General features: G+C 39.9%; 1 protein-coding gene and 1 long non-coding RNA gene across 2 annotated transcripts; both read right to left on the bottom strand.

Annotated features, from left to right (window-relative positions):
* Positions 1–5,862: 5,862 nt before the first annotated feature.
* LOC149102509 (uncharacterized) lies at positions 5,863–9,377 on the bottom strand. The gene is made up of 2 exons (XM_089273333.1): positions 7,960–9,377; positions 5,863–6,023 (listed from the first exon to the last, which is right to left on the bottom strand). The coding sequence occupies exons 1-2, from the start codon at positions 9,221–9,223 to the stop codon at positions 5,863–5,865; spliced, it is 1,425 nt and encodes a 474-aa protein (XP_089129459.1). The 5' UTR covers positions 9,224–9,377.
* Positions 9,378–11,443: 2,066 nt separating this feature from the next.
* Positions 11,444–15,838, bottom strand: LOC110056799 (uncharacterized). The gene is made up of 2 exons (XR_002297463.2): positions 15,561–15,838; positions 11,444–11,839 (listed from the first exon to the last, which is right to left on the bottom strand). It is a non-coding gene; the product is annotated as an uncharacterized LOC110056799 (long non-coding RNA).
* Positions 15,839–19,716: the final 3,878 nt, after the last annotated feature.

Raw genomic sequence — 19,716 nt, 5'->3', positions numbered from 1 at the left:
AGTCATCATAAGACAACCGCAAAACTCTAGTTAAAACAGTTCATCATCTCTCAGAGTTTATTTTGTCACACCAAAGTTAACATGAGTCAGCAATAAAATCATCCAACACTGTTCATTAAGCTTTGGGAGTGAAATTTATTCCGATAACGGAATGAACTGGTTATTAGAATGTAGCTAGTGAAGTGTCAGAATTTGCTTGCTGTCGAACAGGAGCTTAAAGATTCCACAGTTTGTTCTCGAAAATTACAGCCACAGTTCATGCACTTTTACCTTTGTGGAAGTTACGTGAGCGCAGTTATATTTTGTGTTAAATGCCAAAGCTAAAGCCCTTGGAAGCGAACAGAATTGCATGAAAAATATCCAAATTCAATCGAAGAGTTTGACTGACCAGAGGACAACTCGTCTTTATTAAATCTTTTCTGATTTATTATTCAGTTTTAAACTGCATCCTTTTGAGCACAATGAAATGAGAACAGAAATGAGAACTGAAAAAGGGTCAAAATTAAAGGGGACGAATGAATTTCCCAACAAACATTTATCCCCTCTTTTAATAACCAGAGATAACTGAATTCGAAACTAAAATCGACTAGAAAACTCTTACTGATAAATCAAATATCCATGAATTTCAGCATTTACGATGTGTGTATAAATCGCTATGACAGCTCATCGGAGCATATAAAGGTCTTTGAAAGTGTTGGGTTATTAAAAGCCAAGAAAGAATTAACTGCTGTATGATATTTAAGGCCGAGGGTTCCGCTTCATAGAGTAATTTTGATTGGAACTCGTTCTACTGCCTAAAAACGTGTTTCTTTCCAAAGCTTAAAAACTAAACCATCTTTCGCTGAAAAACATTTTATATGAGTTACTTTTATTTCTTACTCCACGTTACGAAGTTCTCGCTCTCTGAAGCTGTTATTTATTTTTCTTTGAAATCACTGCCCTTGTAAATAAGAACTTCAATAAAATCATTTAGTGGAAGGTTATCAGCAAATTTGTTGACAGAGTTGTTGATTTAGTTAATTTCAGGTTAGATATGTGTTTAAATGCCTGTTTGATTCTTGAAAAACATTTAACATACCTTTATTGGAAATCAAGATCTCTTTATTCTACTCAATTTAAGCAAAATTAATCACAGGGCAAAGTAATTGAAAACATTAATTTGTACTTGTGTAACTTGCTTTTCTAATTTTAAAAAGTTGAAAGCGAACTTAAACACCAGAAGAGCTTGATTTAACTCACTGAAAGCAAACACCATTCATTGCTTCCTTAATTGCAAATGATATGGTTCCCGTGCTGAGTCACGGAGCAAGCCATCGAAACTGTTTCCAATGAAAATTAGTCATTCAGTTACTCAACAATATCGCTATGTACAGTATTCTTCTAATTTTTGTTCAAATAATTTCTAGCTAGAAAGCCCCGAAGGGTTAAAACAGTTTGGATAGTTGAAAACATAAACCAACTTTCTTATTTGGAGTCTTGCTTCCCTTTTGGGTTTGATGATTAGAATTTAGCGTTGAGGTCTATCATTGTAAAAGATTTAAGGGTGTTTTTCGCTGACAGTGATGAGTTCTAATTTTGGTAATGGTTGTTTTGTACAGAGCAGCCGCCAAGCACGTATGGACCACCCACTACTATTCATTCTGTGTCATAAGATTACGTGTCCAGCAAAACTGATGGATGGAAAAAGAGATGGGAAAAAATACCGCAGAGTTATTTGAATTAATCACGATTTAGCGAAATCAGACTGAAAAAAAAAACATAGTTTTTTTTCAAAGTTATCAGCAACGCTTGCAATTTTGGTTTATATAATGCAAATTAAGCCGACTATTGCGTGATAACCATCGACCTTTTTTCCTTTCAAACCGAGATTCTACGCAATTGCGGCGAGCAAGCGGTACTCTGTGGATGAAGTCGGCAAACTTTTTGCCGAACAACTTCTTTCACTTTAAGTAACAAAGAAAAGTTGCAAAGGACCCGGCACGGTAAAGAAAATGGTCTTATCTGTCCGCTTAGCCGTGCAACCACACACAGATTGCCGAAAATAGATAAGAAAAGAACTGGTCATAAACATAATCAACCGCTGTGAAATTACGCGGCAAGGAGTATCTAACTCAAATCACGATAGATCAGCTACAGTAACGATAGTTTGAGAGATTGGAAACTCTAGCTCTGAAGTTTCAGTTTTCTTGTTTACAGACTTCAACAGAAGGGAAGAATTTAACTTATCACACAAATGGGGTTTTATTGACTCTTGAAATCAACAATGGTTAATTGAGCATATAACTTTGATTAATTTGTTTCGTTTGTCCAGTGTTGAATAAGATCGATTGCTTTATGAGATACTAGTAAAATACATCTAGATCAAAAAAGAGATGTCACTGAATACCCTAGACCTGTGATAATTCTTTTCGTCTCAGGGGAATGTTGCACGTTGTTTATTAACAGACAGCACAATGTATATAAAACAGGTTTTAAAATCATCAATCTCGTCAGAAATTAAGCGGTCACTTTAAACAACAGCGGAGTTAACTCTGTATTATTTAAACCTTAAAGATTGCTTAATTTTATGCTTTTTGTAATATTCTGTAACACCCCTCTTCTCTAAAACTCGTTTAGTAAAATTCATACTTAGTATTCCTAGACCTGTTAGTCTAGTTAAGCCTATATTTACGAGGGTAAATATATCATTTAACGGCGCTCAAAGCTATCCTCAGCATCTCAAGTATTTCACATATGGAACATAGTTTTGAAATAACATAACTACTGAACTCCGCGTGCAACATTAAATATTATTACTATTCTCTTTTTATGATAAGAGATAAAAATTACTCTTGGATATATAAACATATCAAGAGATAATCAGATCATTCTAGAAAATACCGAAGATACCAGATTTTGTATGACCTGCCGGGCTTGATACTTGGAACTCTCTGCCTTCGAGCTTTGTATTACTCGTCCAAATCTGACTTCCCCTTCGATCCTCTCTGACCATTTTAGGTTTATTGACCGCCCGTTATGCCTCACTGTGAAGGAGTAGCAGGCATCACGGAGCATTTGTTAATACAAGGAAGATAACTGCTTGTTTTACTCAACATTAGCTTTCAATTTTTTTTTGCATTGTTGGACTCACTTTATTTTTTCTGAGTAATATTATGATCTGTGTGCGTAGTTTTAAAATCGATACGCTTTCGCGGGGCAAGTTAACCAAATACTACATGTTTCACACCTTCCAAAAACCGTCCCCTCTCCCCCTGAAATAAGACCCCATCCCTCAGAGGGGCATAATAACAGACCCCCTTTCATAATACCCCCTCTGACAAGGACTGAGCAAGATATTCCATGAATCGACTCCAATAAACGGTACCGTAACCGCAAAGTATCTATCTTTCGTTGTTACCATGGTAACAGCCGGAATACCTGTTACTGTCCAAAGCACTTGCATTTTGGTCACGGTCTCCCTCAACTTACTTCAAATGTGCCCCTAACAAACAAAGCAATGATTCCGAAACTGCCCTTGTTCAAAATTCGACAACTTCGATCCATCGTAGTTTTAGCGAAACTCCGAAAATTTGTACTGTTGACATCTATGATAGTGGAATTACATCAGCATAAGGAGTTAATCATGCTTTGGAAAAAAGTCACTGGTAAACGCAGAATTATAATTTCTGGCTCTGAAACAGCCTTTAATTGTGATCTTGAACTTAAAAAAGGTTTCCTGCGATATGAACGGTTATAAAAATTTCCGATGTAACAAGAAGCGAAGCAAAACCGACATGCCTTGAAAGTTTCGCTGTTGAAGTCACAAAGTCTCTGCTCCGAATAAAACATTACTTGGGTCACGCGAAAATTTCCGTTCAACTTTCTTTTTTAGTTGTTCCGGAAGGAGTCGACATGTAGTGGTTAAAGAGGTTTTGGGGGAATTTGTGTGCACTCAGAGCAGTCTTACAGCCGTGCTTTGGTCATATGATTCATTGAAGTTTCGTCAGGACGTTTTGCTTTTGAAATCGTAGCATATTGATTGCATGATCTTAACAGCTATTTCAGTGGTTGGGCTGATATATTTAAATTACTTTTATACATATACCTGTAGATATCGTACCCTTTCAGTGACTCTATCAAATTGCCCTGTGGAGTCTATCAAAATGTTACACTGAAACCAACACTGGAAACTTAGCAGATGACAGCTTATGGTTACATTATGAAACTGTGGCAAAATGAGCTCACGACGTAAATATTGGGGGATAATACTTGATATGAAGAGTCTTTAAAATTATTATGTGTGCACATGACGTACTAAAATCATTACAATTGCGACTTGATAACATTCCCGCCGAAGTAAATAATAAAGTTGCTAATCTACAAAGCGATACAAAATTGTAAACCGATTGCCCACAATGAATTTCAACCTTCGTTGAGCTGGTAAAAATTTAAGCGTCACTACAGAATATTGTAGAAATAGCGTTGCGTTTAGATAACATCATCGTGATCAGTTGCTGTAAAGTGTCAAAATTCAGCCTAGCAACTAAACTTCGTGGGCACTTATCGACCAGTCATAAAAATGCAATATGCAGTAACTGAAAAACTATCAATACCTTTTGAATCCGTTGACAATATACACCAGTAAATAACAGCTTAAAAACACGTGTATGAGGTGCAGATAACAGTTATTTGCTCCATTAAAATCAATAGTTCGCAATGCTTTGTATAAATCACAAATCTTTTGCAAAAACTACCGATGCGGATCTCACGTTGTTATCAAATGCGTACAAGTGAGTGTTATAAGACCGCAGAGATAACAGAACACGTACTGCGGAACTCCGAGAGGACGTTAGAAACCCAGCGGACGTTACTTCGGTGGTTCTTATCTTATTTATATCCTGGTCAATAAGGGAAATGTGCATGGCTGGAGGGGTGGTATATTCAATAAAACGGCGTCTTTAATTTTTGAATTCGGTGGCACTTTATTACGAGTGACAGTTAACGTCACGTATTGAACGATTATAATAAATATTGCTTTTTACTCAGACATGAAAAAGTGCTCTACACAGGTTCAACTGCGACATGCAGTTTCTTGTCTTTTTTTAATATAATTCGAAATTCTTCTTGTGGAGTTTGTTAGGTGAATATCAGTTATTTGTCGGAGGAATTAGAAACCTTGGAGCGAAAATAGACAACTCCTCAAATTCTACTTGAAGCATGATCTCACGGTTACAATAAGAAGCATGATCTGTTACGATAAGATCAATTTCACTCAATCCAGTCATCATTTGAAAGACGCGTACTACCGTTTTGTTGACGACACGAAACTCATTCTGCCGCCATGTTCCGGTTCCTAGCTTTTTTAGTTGCTACCTTACAGCCATAGGCAACGACCGAAGTACTACGGAACTACCTAAAAGTTGCTTCAGAACATGAAATTTATTATGGCCAAATAAATCACCATTATATCAGCAATCCAAAATAGAAGCAGTCAGGAAAGTATTTTAGATTTTATGGGCATTAAACTCGCTTTATAAATTGACCGGATGTTATAGATTCAGAACTTTATATTTTGCCGAAACAATATTCCCTAAACTAGGGACAATTTTTTTAAATGTATATTGACGTTTAAAAAGAAACTCTTCTCAGTTTTAATTCACAGAAAACGTTTCATTTTGAAGATTTGTCGTAGACGCAATGTAACTGTAACACCTCCTTTTAGTGAATCGAAAATCTCCCCGTGCAATAAATTTATCTAATAGATATACCTAGAAATGGAAATGCTGTAATTGAATGAAACCATTGATAACAATTCTTTTCCACGACGTTTTGCAATAAAACAGGCATGTATTCCCTCTATTGGAGGGTTTAGAGGCAGAGGGTCTATAGATATGTTCTACGCAGAGCTCTGATAGTAAATCGGCGAGCCGTGTCTGAGACGTTATCACATTCTCGTCCCCAGACTGTCCTGTCCCTGTTAAACGGCGCAGCTTTGACACGAGGAAAAACTGGCTCTGGAGACACGTGATTTGATTGGCTAAATCCTTGAGGTGAGGATGCGTTCCTTTGGGTGATCTGGATCAGGATCAGTGATCCAAGATCACTCGGATCATGGTGCATCAAAGCAACCGATGAATCCACTCAGGTCACGGATTCGTCGGTTCCTTTGATGCACCATGACCCGGCGAGTGATCTTGGATCACTGATCCTGATCCAGATCACCCCAAAGGAACGCACCCTAAGATTCTCACTAATTCAACGTTGGATGCCTTGCTGAAAACATTCTCCTGTTATTTGATTTCTGAAACGTTCAATTACAGGAATTTTTGCGTTACCAGTCGAAACCGACCGGTAGATCGCGAGAGCGCTGGGACCGGTAGATCGAGAGAGAACTGGGACTGGTAGAACGCGGGGGCGATGAGAATGATTTTAACAAAGATTTTTACAAAGAAGATTTAAATTAATAAAGTGTATTATCGTTTGTCTCCCGATGTAGTCACTTGAGATGTAGATCGCCACGTTTCGACTGCTTACTGCTAGTCTTCTTCAGGCGATGAGGTCGACTGATTGCACGGTATCATTTATATCACAAAGGTCGGCTGTGATTGGTGCATTTCGATCCTCCTATTGTTCCATTGTTCCAGCGAGTAGCTGTTCCCTCAGTGGTCCGCTGTTGTACCGTTCTCCTGTTGTTGTGTTTCTTGATCGTGGGTATCCATGCTTCAGGAATTTCAATTCCACTATCCCTGTTGATGTTGTTAGGGTGAAGTCTTATGTGAATAGCTTCCTTGACCCTACGTGTATACCAGTGAGGATCTCGATCAATAAACTTGACCTCATTCCAGATAGGATAGTGGCCGGTCTCGTGGGTGTGTTCAGAAACGGCGGAGGTCTGGGTACGGGCGAGTCGTATATCCCTGTCGTGTTCTTTGATCCTCTCCTGCATAGATCTCCCTGTTTCCCCGATGTAGACTTTGCCGGACTCACAGGGAATCCTGTAGACAACACCATCTTGTTTAGCCGGGTTGACGGTGTCCTTTGGTCGCACTAAGTGTGACCGAAGTGTCGTGTCGGACTTAAAGACGGTGCGAATGCCTTGTTGTTCTAGGCAGCGGCGGAGAGACTCCGAAACTCCTTGGACATAAGGTAAAACGGCGGTGGATTTAAATTCCGCGACAGGCTCTCTTCTTGGGGTTGTTCGTGCCTTTGTGATCTTCTGTACAAAAGAGGAGGAATATCCGTTAGAAACAAGTACAGATGACAGATGTTTCTTCTCTCCAGCGATTACCGATGGTTTGGTGACGAGACGTTTAGCCCGGTCGTACAGACACTTCACAATACCGCGCTTTACTGACTGAGGGTGGTGTGAATCATACGCTAGGTACTGATCAGTATGTGTTGGTTTCCTGTAGACACTGGTGGTAAGGCGGCCATCAGGTTCTCTGTAAACTGACGTGTCGAGAAAGGCGATCTTGTTGTTGTTCTCGATCTCCATGGTGAAACGGATTGATGGTTGTTGACTGTTCAGGTGTTGCAGGAAGACGTCAACTCTATCCCGATCCAGGATGGTGAAAGTATCATCTACGTAGCGTTTCCAGATCTTAGGCTTGCAAGGTGCGGACTCTGTTGCTTGTTCTTCAAATATCTCCATGTAGAGATTAGCAATAACCGCGGATACAGGGCTCCCCATGGCTGTGCCGTCTCGTTGTTCGTAAATCGATCCGTTGTACTGGAAGTACGTAGATCTTAATACGAAATTCAAGAGGTCCGCGATTTGAACTGGTGTAAGTGTCGCGCGGTCAGCCAGGCCTGCGTCGTTCTCCATTTTTTGTAGCGCGGCTTGTACGGCGCCCTCGATCGGTACGTTGGTAAACAGTGACTCTACGTCGAAAGACACCATAATCTCGTGGTCCTGGATCTCTTCACTGGCGATGGTGGAGGCGAAGTCAGTTGAGTTCTTCACTGTGAAGTTCGAGTTACCTGCAAGAGGAGATAAAACGTTAGCCAAGAAAGCAGACAGGTTGTATGCAAAGGTGTTGACACACGACACAATTGGCCTAAGCGGTGTGTCGGCCTTGTGGATCTTCGGCAAACCATAGATCCTAGGTGGTTGTTTGTGTCGGGGTCTGATCTTATTATAAACCGCCTCTGATATGTGTCCACTCCGTTTCAGGGTTAGCAGCTTCTCAGATAGCTTCCGGGTCAAGCGGTCTGTCGGATCTTTGTTGAGCAGCTGGCACGGTCCGGAATCAATTAGCGCTGACATTTTTGCGTGGTATGTGTCAGCGTCCAGGATTCCGCTGGCGCGTCCTTTGTCGGCGGGAAAGACCATGATGGAGTTGTCCTCTTTTAAGCTTTTAAGAGCCTCCTGCTGTTCCTTCGTGATGTTGGGCGTGGGTGGTTGTGCCTGTTGAAGGATGGTGTTGACTGATCTCCTGACTGTGTCTGCTCGCTCCGCATCTAGTGGCCTGACTGTTGACTCAATCCTGGCGATGATCTCGGTGGCTGGGACGCTCGTAGGAGTCACAGCGAAATTTAGACCTTTCTTCAGTAAGGACACCTCAGCTTCGTTAAGGGTCCTGGATGACAAGTTGATAACCCACTTTGTTTTGTCAACAAAAGTTGTAGGAGAAACGGAAGACTGTTTCTCTCGCAAAAGTTCTTCAAACTTACGCTGTTGACGGTCTATGGTGGTATTAAAGACTCGCTGGGTAGTGAATTTAACCTTGTCGAGTACCTCTGCAGCGTCATCCGCAGAAAAAGCAGATGTTATGCTCTGTGCTGTTGATTCGGCTTCCTTCTTCGTATCTCCCTTGGCCCTCTGCGTCAGTCTGATTCTTTCCCTCGGGAATCTCATGGATGCTAGTTCAGCGACTCTGCGTGCGCCTCTGGTGGGAACTGGCGGCCGAACTTGCAGATCTCTTGGAACAATGTGGTTCTTAATACACCTTGTGAGAAAGGTGAGATGGTTGGTATAGCGTGCACAACAGGCACAACCACCCACGCCCAACATCACGAAGGAACAGCAGGAGGCTCTTAAAAGCTTAAAAGAGGACAACTCCATCATGGTCTTTCCCGCCGACAAAGGACGCGCCAGCGGAATCCTGGACGCTGACACATACCACGCAAAAATGTCAGTGCTAATTGATTCCGGACCGTGCCAGCTGCTCAACAAAGATCCGACAGACCGCTTGACCCGGAAGCTATCTGAGAAGCTGCTAACCCTGAAACGGAGTGGACACATATCAGAGGCGGTTTATAATAAGATCAGACCCCGACACAAACAACCACCTAGGATCTATGGTTTGCCGAAGATCCACAAGGCCGACACACCGCTTAGGCCAATTGTGTCGTGTGTCAACACCTTTGCATACAACCTGTCTGCTTTCTTGGCTAACGTTTTATCTCCTCTTGCAGGTAACTCGAACTTCACAGTGAAGAACTCAACTGACTTCGCCTCCACCATCGCCAGTGAAGAGATCCAGGACCACGAGATTATGGTGTCTTTCGACGTAGAGTCACTGTTTACCAACGTACCGATCGAGGGCGCCGTACAAGCCGCGCTACAAAAAATGGAGAACGACGCAGGCCTGGCTGACCGCGCGACACTTACACCAGTTCAAATCGCGGACCTCTTGAATTTCGTATTAAGATCTACGTACTTCCAGTACAACGGATCGATTTACGAACAACGAGACGGCACAGCCATGGGGAGCCCTGTATCCGCGGTTATTGCTAATCTCTACATGGATATATTTGAAGAACAAGCAACAGAGTCCGCACCTTGCAAGCCTAAGATCTGGAAACGCTACGTAGATGATACTTTCACCATCCTGGATCGGGATAGAGTTGACGTCTTCCTGCAACACCTGAACAGTCAACAACCATCAATCCGTTTCACCATGGAGATCGAGAACAACAACAAGATCGCCTTTCTCGACACGTCAGTTTACAGAGAACCTGATGGCCGCCTTACCACCAGTGTCTACAGGAAACCAACACATACTGATCAGTACCTAGCGTATGATTCACACCACCCTCAGTCAGTAAAGCGCGGTATTGTGAAGTGTCTGTACGACCGGGCTAAACGTCTCGTCACCAAACCATCGGTAATCGCTGGAGAGAAGAAACATCTGTCATCTGTACTTGTTTCTAACGGATATTCCTCCTCTTTTGTACAGAAGATCACAAAGGCACGAACAACCCCAAGAAGAGAGCCTGTCGCGGAATTTAAATCCACCGCCGTTTTGCCTTATGTCCAAGGAGTTTCGGAGTCTCTCCGCCGCTGCCTAGAACAACAAGGCATTCGCACCGTCTTTAAGTCCGACACGACACTTCGGTCACACTTAGTGCGACCAAAGGACACCGTCAATCCGGCTAAACAAGATGGTGTTGTCTACAGGATTCCCTGTGAGTCCGGCAAAGTCTACATCGGGGAAACAGGGAGATCTATGCAGGAGAGGATCAAAGAACACGACAGGGATATACGACTCGCCCGTACCCAGACCTCCGCCGTTTCTGAACACACCCACGAGACCGGCCACTATCCTATCTGGAATGAGGTCAAGTTTATTGATCGAGATCCTCACTGGTATACACGTAGGGTCAAGGAAGCTATTCACATAAGACTTCACCCTAACAACATCAACAGGGATAGTGGAATTGAAATTCCTGAAGCATGGATACCCACGATCAAGAAACACAACAACAGGAGAACGGTACAACAGCGGACCACTGAGGGAACAGCTACTCGCTGGAACAATGGAACAATAGGAGGATCGAAATGCACCAATCACAGCCGACCTTTGTGATATAAATGATACCGTGCAATCAGTCGACCTCATCGCCTGAAGAAGACTAGCAGTAAGCAGTCGAAACGTCAAATAACAACAACCTTTTCCTCGACATAGATTTAAATTGGAAGTACAATTCTGACCAGAATTGTTACACATACGGTTCGTCATGGAGGAGTTCACTGAAAAGGCGTCCCGTAAACCGGCGTTAGACTTCCTTCCACGCACTTTTTGGAAGACTTAACAGGATTGGCTGAGAAAACCGTCCATAGAACAAACAACAGAAATCAAGCCCTGAAAAGAGTAGAGATGCGTGGCACGGGGGCGAATGAAATAACAGGTTCTGAAGACGGGATTGGCTTCTGGTTCGGCTCGGACTTTTAGTAACTTGTTTCTTGTTAGTTGACATTTCTTCGTTTTGATTGCTTCCAGTATTTCTCCTTTTTTCTCTCTCTCTACCTTTTAAAGTCATAAAACAAGTCTGTAGCCAGTTCAGGAACACACTTATTGTCGTATCTGATGGGTGCGTTGTGACCCCCTCCCCCGGACCTCCCCCACCCCCGCTAGTTCCACCACTTAGGTTCAATCAGGGCAGTTATGGGTTCGAATACTATTGTGATTGAATGCCAACGCCAATAATGTAAAAGTTAGGGAAGCATTCAGAATAAATCAGTTGCATGAACATCTTTTTCGTGGCATGGACAACACAATCTACAATTACAAATGAACAAAACACGCTAGAAATACTTCCATGATATATGTTCACATGTTACACTAGACTCTACGCATAAGTACAAGTCTAAATTGTTTCTATTCTTCTCGAAGGTGTGATGGCCTTCTGAATGGCTTCTCAGTGCCCCAACGTATCCTTAACATGTCTTTCTGCACGTGTTCAGTTGAATGTCGCAATTATCACAGTTAAATGGTGTGACGTCACACGCGTAAATGCAAAGGTCGAAATCAGCGTCGCAGTTATCTAGGCAGGCAAGGTTCGGCGACGGAAGAGCAAATGATGACATGCTGATGAAGGCAACCAGAACGAGGATGGAAAGTATGGCAGTCTTCATCTGATAAAGGACAAAAATAGTATACGGTTATATTTTAAAGAGGGGTTTTTCTTAAAGCGTTGTGCACTCAAATTGCAGTTTTAGAGCGAGTTTGGACTTTTTTGGTTTTATGACGTTAAGCCTAACTGGTTCATATGTAGCTCCCGGCGATTAACTCAGATTTCTATAGCATGAAGTGGCTAGAAGTATTGCCATTGCGATCTTAGTCCATCGCAGGTAACTCCCCACTCTGTCAGGTTGCCATTACAATTTGCCGAAACTTATTGATATAACTAGGTCGGGAGACGCCCTGTGAGTGTAGTGTCTCTCCCAAGAATACAACACAATAAAAGATCCTTTTCTTTGACATTTTCATCAACTCACTCAGAGTGTGTTTAGTTGAGGTAAACGTTTCCCCAATGATATCAGTGCGTCGACTCAAATGATAGAGATAAGTGAATCATTCGCTTTCTGGAAGGCGCTTTTTTCGATCAGGTTTACTCAAGTGATCTGAATGCCCTCAGACAGTACTAACTACTTAATAACCGAGAGTGACGTCGTTACGGGAAAATCTCAAACTGAGGCCTTACCGTATTGACCGAGCGATAGCGAGGTCAATACGATAGGCCGAGGTTTGAGATTTTCCCGTAACGACCGAACGGTCGAGGTTATTAAGTTGTTTATTATATGGCTCATGGATTAAAGAAAAGAAAAATTATTCGAGCGGAAGTCGTCAATTTACATCCGGCGATGCGCGCGTTTACCGATTCATTCATCGTCTCAAACCCAGGGCAAAACTACAGAGTCAGTGAACTTCACCACTGTATTACGTCTTCCGTTAAAAGTACACATTTCCTTACGGGAAAAATGATTGTCCTAGCCTCAAAAAGGTATTTTAGTATCGTGGTGCCACAACTTGATGGGATAGTTTTTCCAACTTTTGCGGCGAAACGTCAACGCACATGGAAAAGACAGAAAGTGCTTCAAAATAGTCCAAACCAACGGCCTTTCGGTGAAACAAAATACTAATGCTTCAGAATGCACTGCTTAAAATAACTCGATCTTCGCATTCGCTTTCGACGACATATCTTCGCCTCCTTCATTCTGGGATTTATGGATTAACTTTTCAAGCTTTGTGAACGTCTAAAACTTCCTGCAGTTATCAGAAATACTGCTACCGACAGAAACCGCCCGATTGTTGACATCTGATGATCCTGGAAGCTGATTTACACTTGCTTGTGTTAAAGAGAGGGAATCTATTTGATGAGAACTGTGACGGAGTTCAATATTTCGGTAATTGTTGTGACTAAGATAATAACTTATAAGTTTCCTCGTGGTGTTCTGCTCAGGATGTATGACAGATCAGCCGATGGTGTTTTTCACTTAGCGATTTTAGCTTTACTTAAGACTCGGCAAACTTTGATTTGTTTTCACTAGTGCCCGCCAAGCTGGTAAGTCAAAAACGACTTCTATATAAATTTTATTAAGGAAAAATCCCTAAACTTCTAGCTACTCGGAATTAAATTTACTTCTCTTACTGTTTTTAATCGGCTTTCATCCTTTCAATGCGCTTGAATTTTCCGAGCCGGGCTCTTCCTAATTTGCATAATCCGTAATCGGCCCGTGGGCATTACGGCTGCATAATGACCGCTCAGATTTCGCTCTTAGCCAATCAGAGTGCGCGTTATATCGGCCACAAGCCAAAGTCATATAATAAAGGGGTGTATTTTAAGAGTTACTGTTAAATTTCAAAGTCTTAATCCGGTCCTCAACTCTGTTCAACGTTAGCAATTTAGGAACACTTTCGCTAATCATCTTCAATCAACACTTTCAGTCCTTTTCGTGTTAAATTACCAAATTATTATCGTTTCTTTTTTATAGCAAATGTAAGAAACAGTGTGTTATCATCAATTGATCTTTCTTTGTTTTTTTTCCTGTTATATAACGGATTAACTAGAATGTATTTTGAAATAGTTTCAATGTTTCTGAAATTCACCCGACTATAATGTTCACAGGAATACGAAAGGACACGTAACACATTCTATTGTGTAAATTCTACGAAATTTAGCTTGGTCTCTCCAGTTCAAAAGCTGCATAAAAATGGGTCAGTTCTACTTTAAAATGTTTAAACTCAAAACTTTCACGTTAACTGCGTTTTAAACTGGCGAAAAATACCCTCGAGCAAAAAAAAACTTCACATGACGTATAAAGATTTAAAAAAACTTATTATATGAAAAGAACCAGGGTCTCACCTTTCTTTTCTAAGTGTTATCTTCCGAACGAAGATGAGTTCTTAAAATTGATAACTTTCATGGTGTAAATAGGCTTGAACAATGAAACATTTAGACACAAACGCTGAAACAGTCAAAATCTTTAAGCTGGCAAGTGAAGAATTTGAAATTTCACTCAGATTGAAAACCTCCCCCGCATGTAATTTTGCTAATGTCCTCACAACGGCACAAAATTAGCAGTAAATTTTTTGCAACTGTCAACACCGAGGGTTTTTTCTTTAATAAATGTTTGTGCTGGACTAGCTGTATTCACACTTTGAAATTTTCAATGAATTTTTTTCCGGTATGTCAAGGATATAAATTGGCAAAAAATTCAAATTGACAAAACTGTCAACAAAATCTTCGTTAACTCTGATTTTGGCTGCATGTTACAATTAAGGTCTTTCACGGAACGTTTCCTATTTAATTACTACCTAAACCATTATTAATTTTTAGTCAATAAGGATAAATTAGAATTGCTGGCAAAGAAATTTCCTGAAAAAACAAACCCCAACATGGCAACTACAGAATTTCTTTTGAACTTTCGTTAAGCTTCTTTCTTGTAATTATTACTTTTCAACTTTTTCCAGTGCCTTAAAATTCAATCATTTCTTCAAGCTATATGTTGTATTAGTAATATCTCGTCAATTTTCCAAGAATTGTGCCCCAAAGAAATTAAAATTTACACGGCTGAGATGTACACGTTCCAGCTGCTTGTTACAAAAGATATTTTTAAACGAAATTTTAGAACGAAACCCCAATGGGTTTTATTTTTGTTGCGCTATCATCAGAGAAATTTTTATTTCAAAAAAAAAAAAACCTAATTACGATAAGAGTGTATTGAAATTATCAACGTTTCGATTTTTGGATACCTGTTGTAATTTGGCAGGGTCTCTATGTGTTTTTACAAAGCGAGTACAAACTGAAATGTTCTGATAAGAAGACTTTGCTAGTGAAAAAATGAAAAAATAAAATATGAGTGTTACTTTGTAAATGTCTTGTACAATTACGGCAATAAACTGCTCATTTGCTCAGGTCAGGTCCAATTGTAAAAAAATCAAAGGAGAAAAGGTGAAGCATACAAAAATTGTGGACAGAATTGTGCTTCCATGAAGAATTTGTTCTGTTAATTTTCCCTCAATTTAACGATTTTTCAGCACGTATTTTTTCTCGACTGCTTTCTCTCTATAGTCTGGAATACATAACAATATTTTGCGATCTCTCGTTATCGTATCTTTTCTACTTCTTCATAAAGCATTAGCTTATGTAGAATGATGTGAATCTGTGGCCCAAAGGATTTCAATGAACTGACCTTTTCAAAGATAGTTATGGCATTAAAAAAAGTGACGTATTTTGAAAAGTGAGGTAAAATTCTTTAAGTTCTCTTTACTGAATCTTTTATTTATCTATTCTTCTATTCTTCTCTTCCATTTTTACTTTTGAATTCTGAATCTTAGATTTTTTAAAGTTACCTTTGGTTTTTGTGGTAATGAGGTTTTTTCACCGGAATCCTTGTCTTGAAGTCGAGAGACTGTCACAGGTAGCGTTTCAAGTAATTTTGTAGATTGCGTCTGCGATTTAGAACATATTTATGCGTTAACAGCCGGAAGATAAAAGTCGATAGCTCATTAACGTTAACGAATCAGAGGGAAACATTGACAGTTATTTTCAACGCGCTTTATTTTGCCGCTTCGTAATGATTTATTCTCTTTGTTTCATTATTGCAAAATAAAATGCTAAATACATTAGCGCATTTTTTGTAGCGCTTTCGCTGTTCCAAGGCAAGCCATTAAAGATAAATCAAAACTTCGCACTTCTTTTCAACTTCCATTTTAATCACGATGCTTTGACGCGCGTTGAGGTCTTCAGAGAGGTAATTAACAGTTGCGTTAACAATACTCACGTATTTATTTTTCATCCGTCAAAATTTGTCACCGCAAAAAGATGAGGCGATTTAACTTCGAAAAGCTCTTGAAATAGGAAACACTTCTTTTGTGTTACAGTAGCAATTGAAGTAGGCTTCGTAAAACAAGATGTAAGTTGTAATTACATTTTCTTTTCATCCCTGCTTCAAGGCAAACATCCGTGATTGCATGGAAATCACCTTTTCAGCCAGATTATCTTCTTGATATTTTTTCCTAACGCTGTTTGCATTCAGTTAAAATCGTCGTCACTGTCTGTCAAGTCTTACTCCCTGGTAGTTCACTTCAAATCACGTAGATTTTTTTCTTTTAACTGAAAACACATTTGATGAGTTGTATTTTCACCGATAATTGAAAACTGAATGGATACATCTCTGAGGCAATATAATACAATAGTAGAAAAGAGGGAAATTTAGATTTTTAATCTCTATAATTCTACACTTATCATCGACATTTCTTGGGGAGTCAGTACAAAGTTATTTTTAATTGTCTTCGTTCCGTAAAAGTTCGCACAACGTAACAGTCACAATAGCACTGTAAGCTCCTTAATTAAGCTTCCGCGGTAGGAATCGCATTTTAAACGATTCATTTTTTTAATTTTAAACGATTGTTTATTCACATAAGGGAAAGTAAGCCGTGAACAGAAAGGGCGGTTATTCGATGCCTCTTTCTTTCAAGATCCTTGCCGCTTATTTCCTCTCTGAAAAAGAAGCAATTATAGGTGATAAAAGCGCCCTTAATTCTGTCTCTGGCAACAAGGAAACGACACTTCCCTTTATTCCACGTAATTCTGACATATCTAAATATACACGCGTCAAAGGTAATTTACTTTTGTAGAAAACGTGACTTAATGTTAACGGATTCTGTCTCGGTGGAGAAGACATGACGTGAATTTTTGTTGGTTCAGCAGCGAAGCGCTGTGATTATGCATCACAGATGTAGTACAGATTGCCAATCAGGCGACTAAACCAGAAAACGGGAAAGTGTTTTCGTTTCTTGATCTCACTGGTTTGTTAAAAGCCGATAATTGTCACGGCTATGGTAGTGAGAAGAAAGAAAGTGTTTAACAGAGTGCCAAACCTAGAATCTATTAAAAATCAGATAAAATATAACAAAATTCTTAAGTCCATAGACGGCTGAAAGTTAATTCGCATTCTGAAAATCGCAAAATTGGGAATATTAGTTTGTGTGGTAGCAAATCACTTCTGTCAGACTTATCAATAAATGTAGTTTTATTATTTTCATGATGTATTACTTGAAAAATTTTCTTCGCATTATTTTTCTGTTCACCTCCCAGAATTACTGTGTTCTATAGAAATAACTAGCAATCTTGCCTGTCGAGTTAGTATAGAAATCTCAACCGTCTTTAAAAACTGGCCATATACCTCGTGTGAACTAACCCTTTTTATCTCTAGACGGAAATTGAAAGTTAAAACACTCAGATTAAAAATCTCACGAAACATTAACACTGTATAAATCAAACGGAAAGTTTCCTCACATCAGCGTTTGAAAGTTCAACAGTGATCAATAGTAACGAATTTTCTGCCAACCGATGCTTTCTCAGTAGCGGGCGGCTTAATTTTCATTTTCATTTCTTCCTTAACTTCAGTAAGAACTTTTCTGCTTTTCCTCCGTGATTTTCGGAATGGATAATTGGCAAATTTTAAGTATTTACTCTGTACGTGTTACACATGTTGCATTAACTCGACAAGAAGCAGTATTGCATTCGGGGGCTGAATATAAGGGCGGGTATTAACGTGTTTTTAAACCTTCACGGATCTCAGGTAGCAGCATATATTTAGATAAAATGTGCGCACGATTTCTCTTATACACCCGAAGACGAACAACTGCATCAAAAGCGATTTCATAGAATGTCATATACAACGCTTCAATCAAGCCCAAAAATCAGTCAGAACTGAATCGGTAAAGAAAAAAGCTTTGTTTATCATAAAACTTTTCCTTTTTAAATTTCTCTAAAGGGAAGAAAGCGCATTCGTATCATCTTATAGACAATGATGGTAACCTTAATTTATCAACTGTGCACTGACATGGCAGTAGACATCACTGCTTAAAACATTTATTTACTTCAAACGTAGGAACTGAGGACAGAAAACTTGTCACAAAATATATATCGGTGGCAACCCCATGGGAGATATGTGTCCCTTAGATCTCTTAGAAAATTATATTTTCTCTCCTGTTCCCCTAATTAAATGCAATTTTTCGTTTGTTACTTTAAGCTTTTCGTTGTCGATTTTGGACTAGCGGCTATCAAAACACTCAAGAAAGGCAAGAGCAACCGCAGGTGTCCCTCTTATACAGGTTTCCGTTAAAAAAAAGACCTGACTGCGATATTGAAACTCGTTAGTAGGCTGTGCATGACACACAGCTTATAGGGCCCTCACATCAATATTAGAGGGTGAATGAAAGATAATCTTGCTTCTGTTGATCGAAAAATGACCGCTTTGAATTTTTAATACTTGATCACCTTGTGCAAGGTCTGGAACCGAAAATGTTCGGAAACTCCGATGTCCTCGGTAAACGATCGCATCCCTCGAGAATTTCTGAACTCGCTCGGCCGACCCAGACCTCGTCATTGTTTTCGGCTCCAAACTATCGCGTATAATCTCGTTCCCAGATATCTTATGGGCGGACTGAATCTGAAAGAGATCTGGGAACGAAATTATACCGCGTGTTTTAAATTCAAACTGGCTGCGACGGGAATAAGAGCGCGTTTTATCTTATTTAACCATCCTCTAATTTGATGTACAATTTCATTGTAGAGCTTGTAGAGCAATGTATTCAGGAAGGCTACTTAACGCGCTGGCGAAGGATTACATAAGAAATTTCTCAGTCTTAGTATAGAAATTTCTGTCCCTTAGGGATACCAGTTATTTTCAAATGGCACGTGCTTACAAACGTGCTAACACATTAACATACAGATCATTACATCATTTCGCAACCTTCCTGTTTAAGTTTTTCCCCTTAGGGATTCCTAGATTTCGTTTTCTTGAGAAACACATACCGAATAAAACGTGCTTTCAAACGTGCTTCAGCCAATGGATTCATTGCAATACATAATTCTGCAACAACTTTGTTCCTGAGGTTCTATTGTACTCTGGTGGTCTGGCGACTTAAGCCAATTTTGAGTGCCGATTTGCGAGTACATTTACTTTTATCTGACCGTTTATGGTTAAGAAATTATCGCGCGGTTGCGGGAAATCATAATTTTAACTCGCGTTTTTCAGTGGGTTTTAGCGCGCTTTTGTGGCGATCATTCAAACAGAGAGCCCTCAAAAGAAGATCCCTCAAAACTTATACTTTAACGCTTTGTTAGAAACATCTCGAGCAATCTTTGTGTTTGTGAACTGTTCATCAGGCGTCGAAACTTTTTGTTCACTGGCTCCTGAATACAGTTAGGAACAATTCGTTCTGTTCTTAAGATCTTATGGTCTTTGTGAAGAGAAATAAGATCATTGAGCCAAAATTTCGTAAAGAATTAGTTAAGTGCTGTTTGTTATATAAAAAATCGGTTATGATGATAACCGTTCTTCTAGTAGGGCGGTTTCGGTTTTTAGGAAAAATCGAAAGCGGTCTGCGGTTTCGAATGAACAAAACTATGGCGGTTTGCGCTCTACAATAGACCTTCATTCTTGTCCCAAAGGAATTCCTAGATTTTGTTTTCTAAAGGAATAACGAATGAATCGTG

The sequence above is a fragment of the Orbicella faveolata genome, unplaced genomic scaffold (genome assembly GCF_042242905.1).
Source record: "Orbicella faveolata isolate gen_17 unplaced genomic scaffold, um_ofav_v1 contig_35, whole genome shotgun sequence".
NCBI classification, from domain to species: Eukaryota; Metazoa; Cnidaria; class Anthozoa; order Scleractinia; family Merulinidae; genus Orbicella; species Orbicella faveolata.
The sequence above is the reverse complement of the archived record's forward strand: the minus strand, read 5'-3'. Positions and strand labels throughout refer to the sequence as shown.

What these genes read in the sequence shown, in the direction of transcription:
- LOC149102509 (XM_089273333.1), bottom strand. Translation starts at nt 9,223, where the DNA reads ATGTGTCCACTCCGTTTCAGGGTTAGCAGCTTCTCAGATAGCTTCCGG. An exon ending in CGTTTTATCTCCTCTTGCAG is followed by an intron (nt 6,024 to 7,959) that starts GTAACTCGAACT and finishes CCTCACCTCAAG; the next exon opens with GATTTAGCCAATCAAATCAC.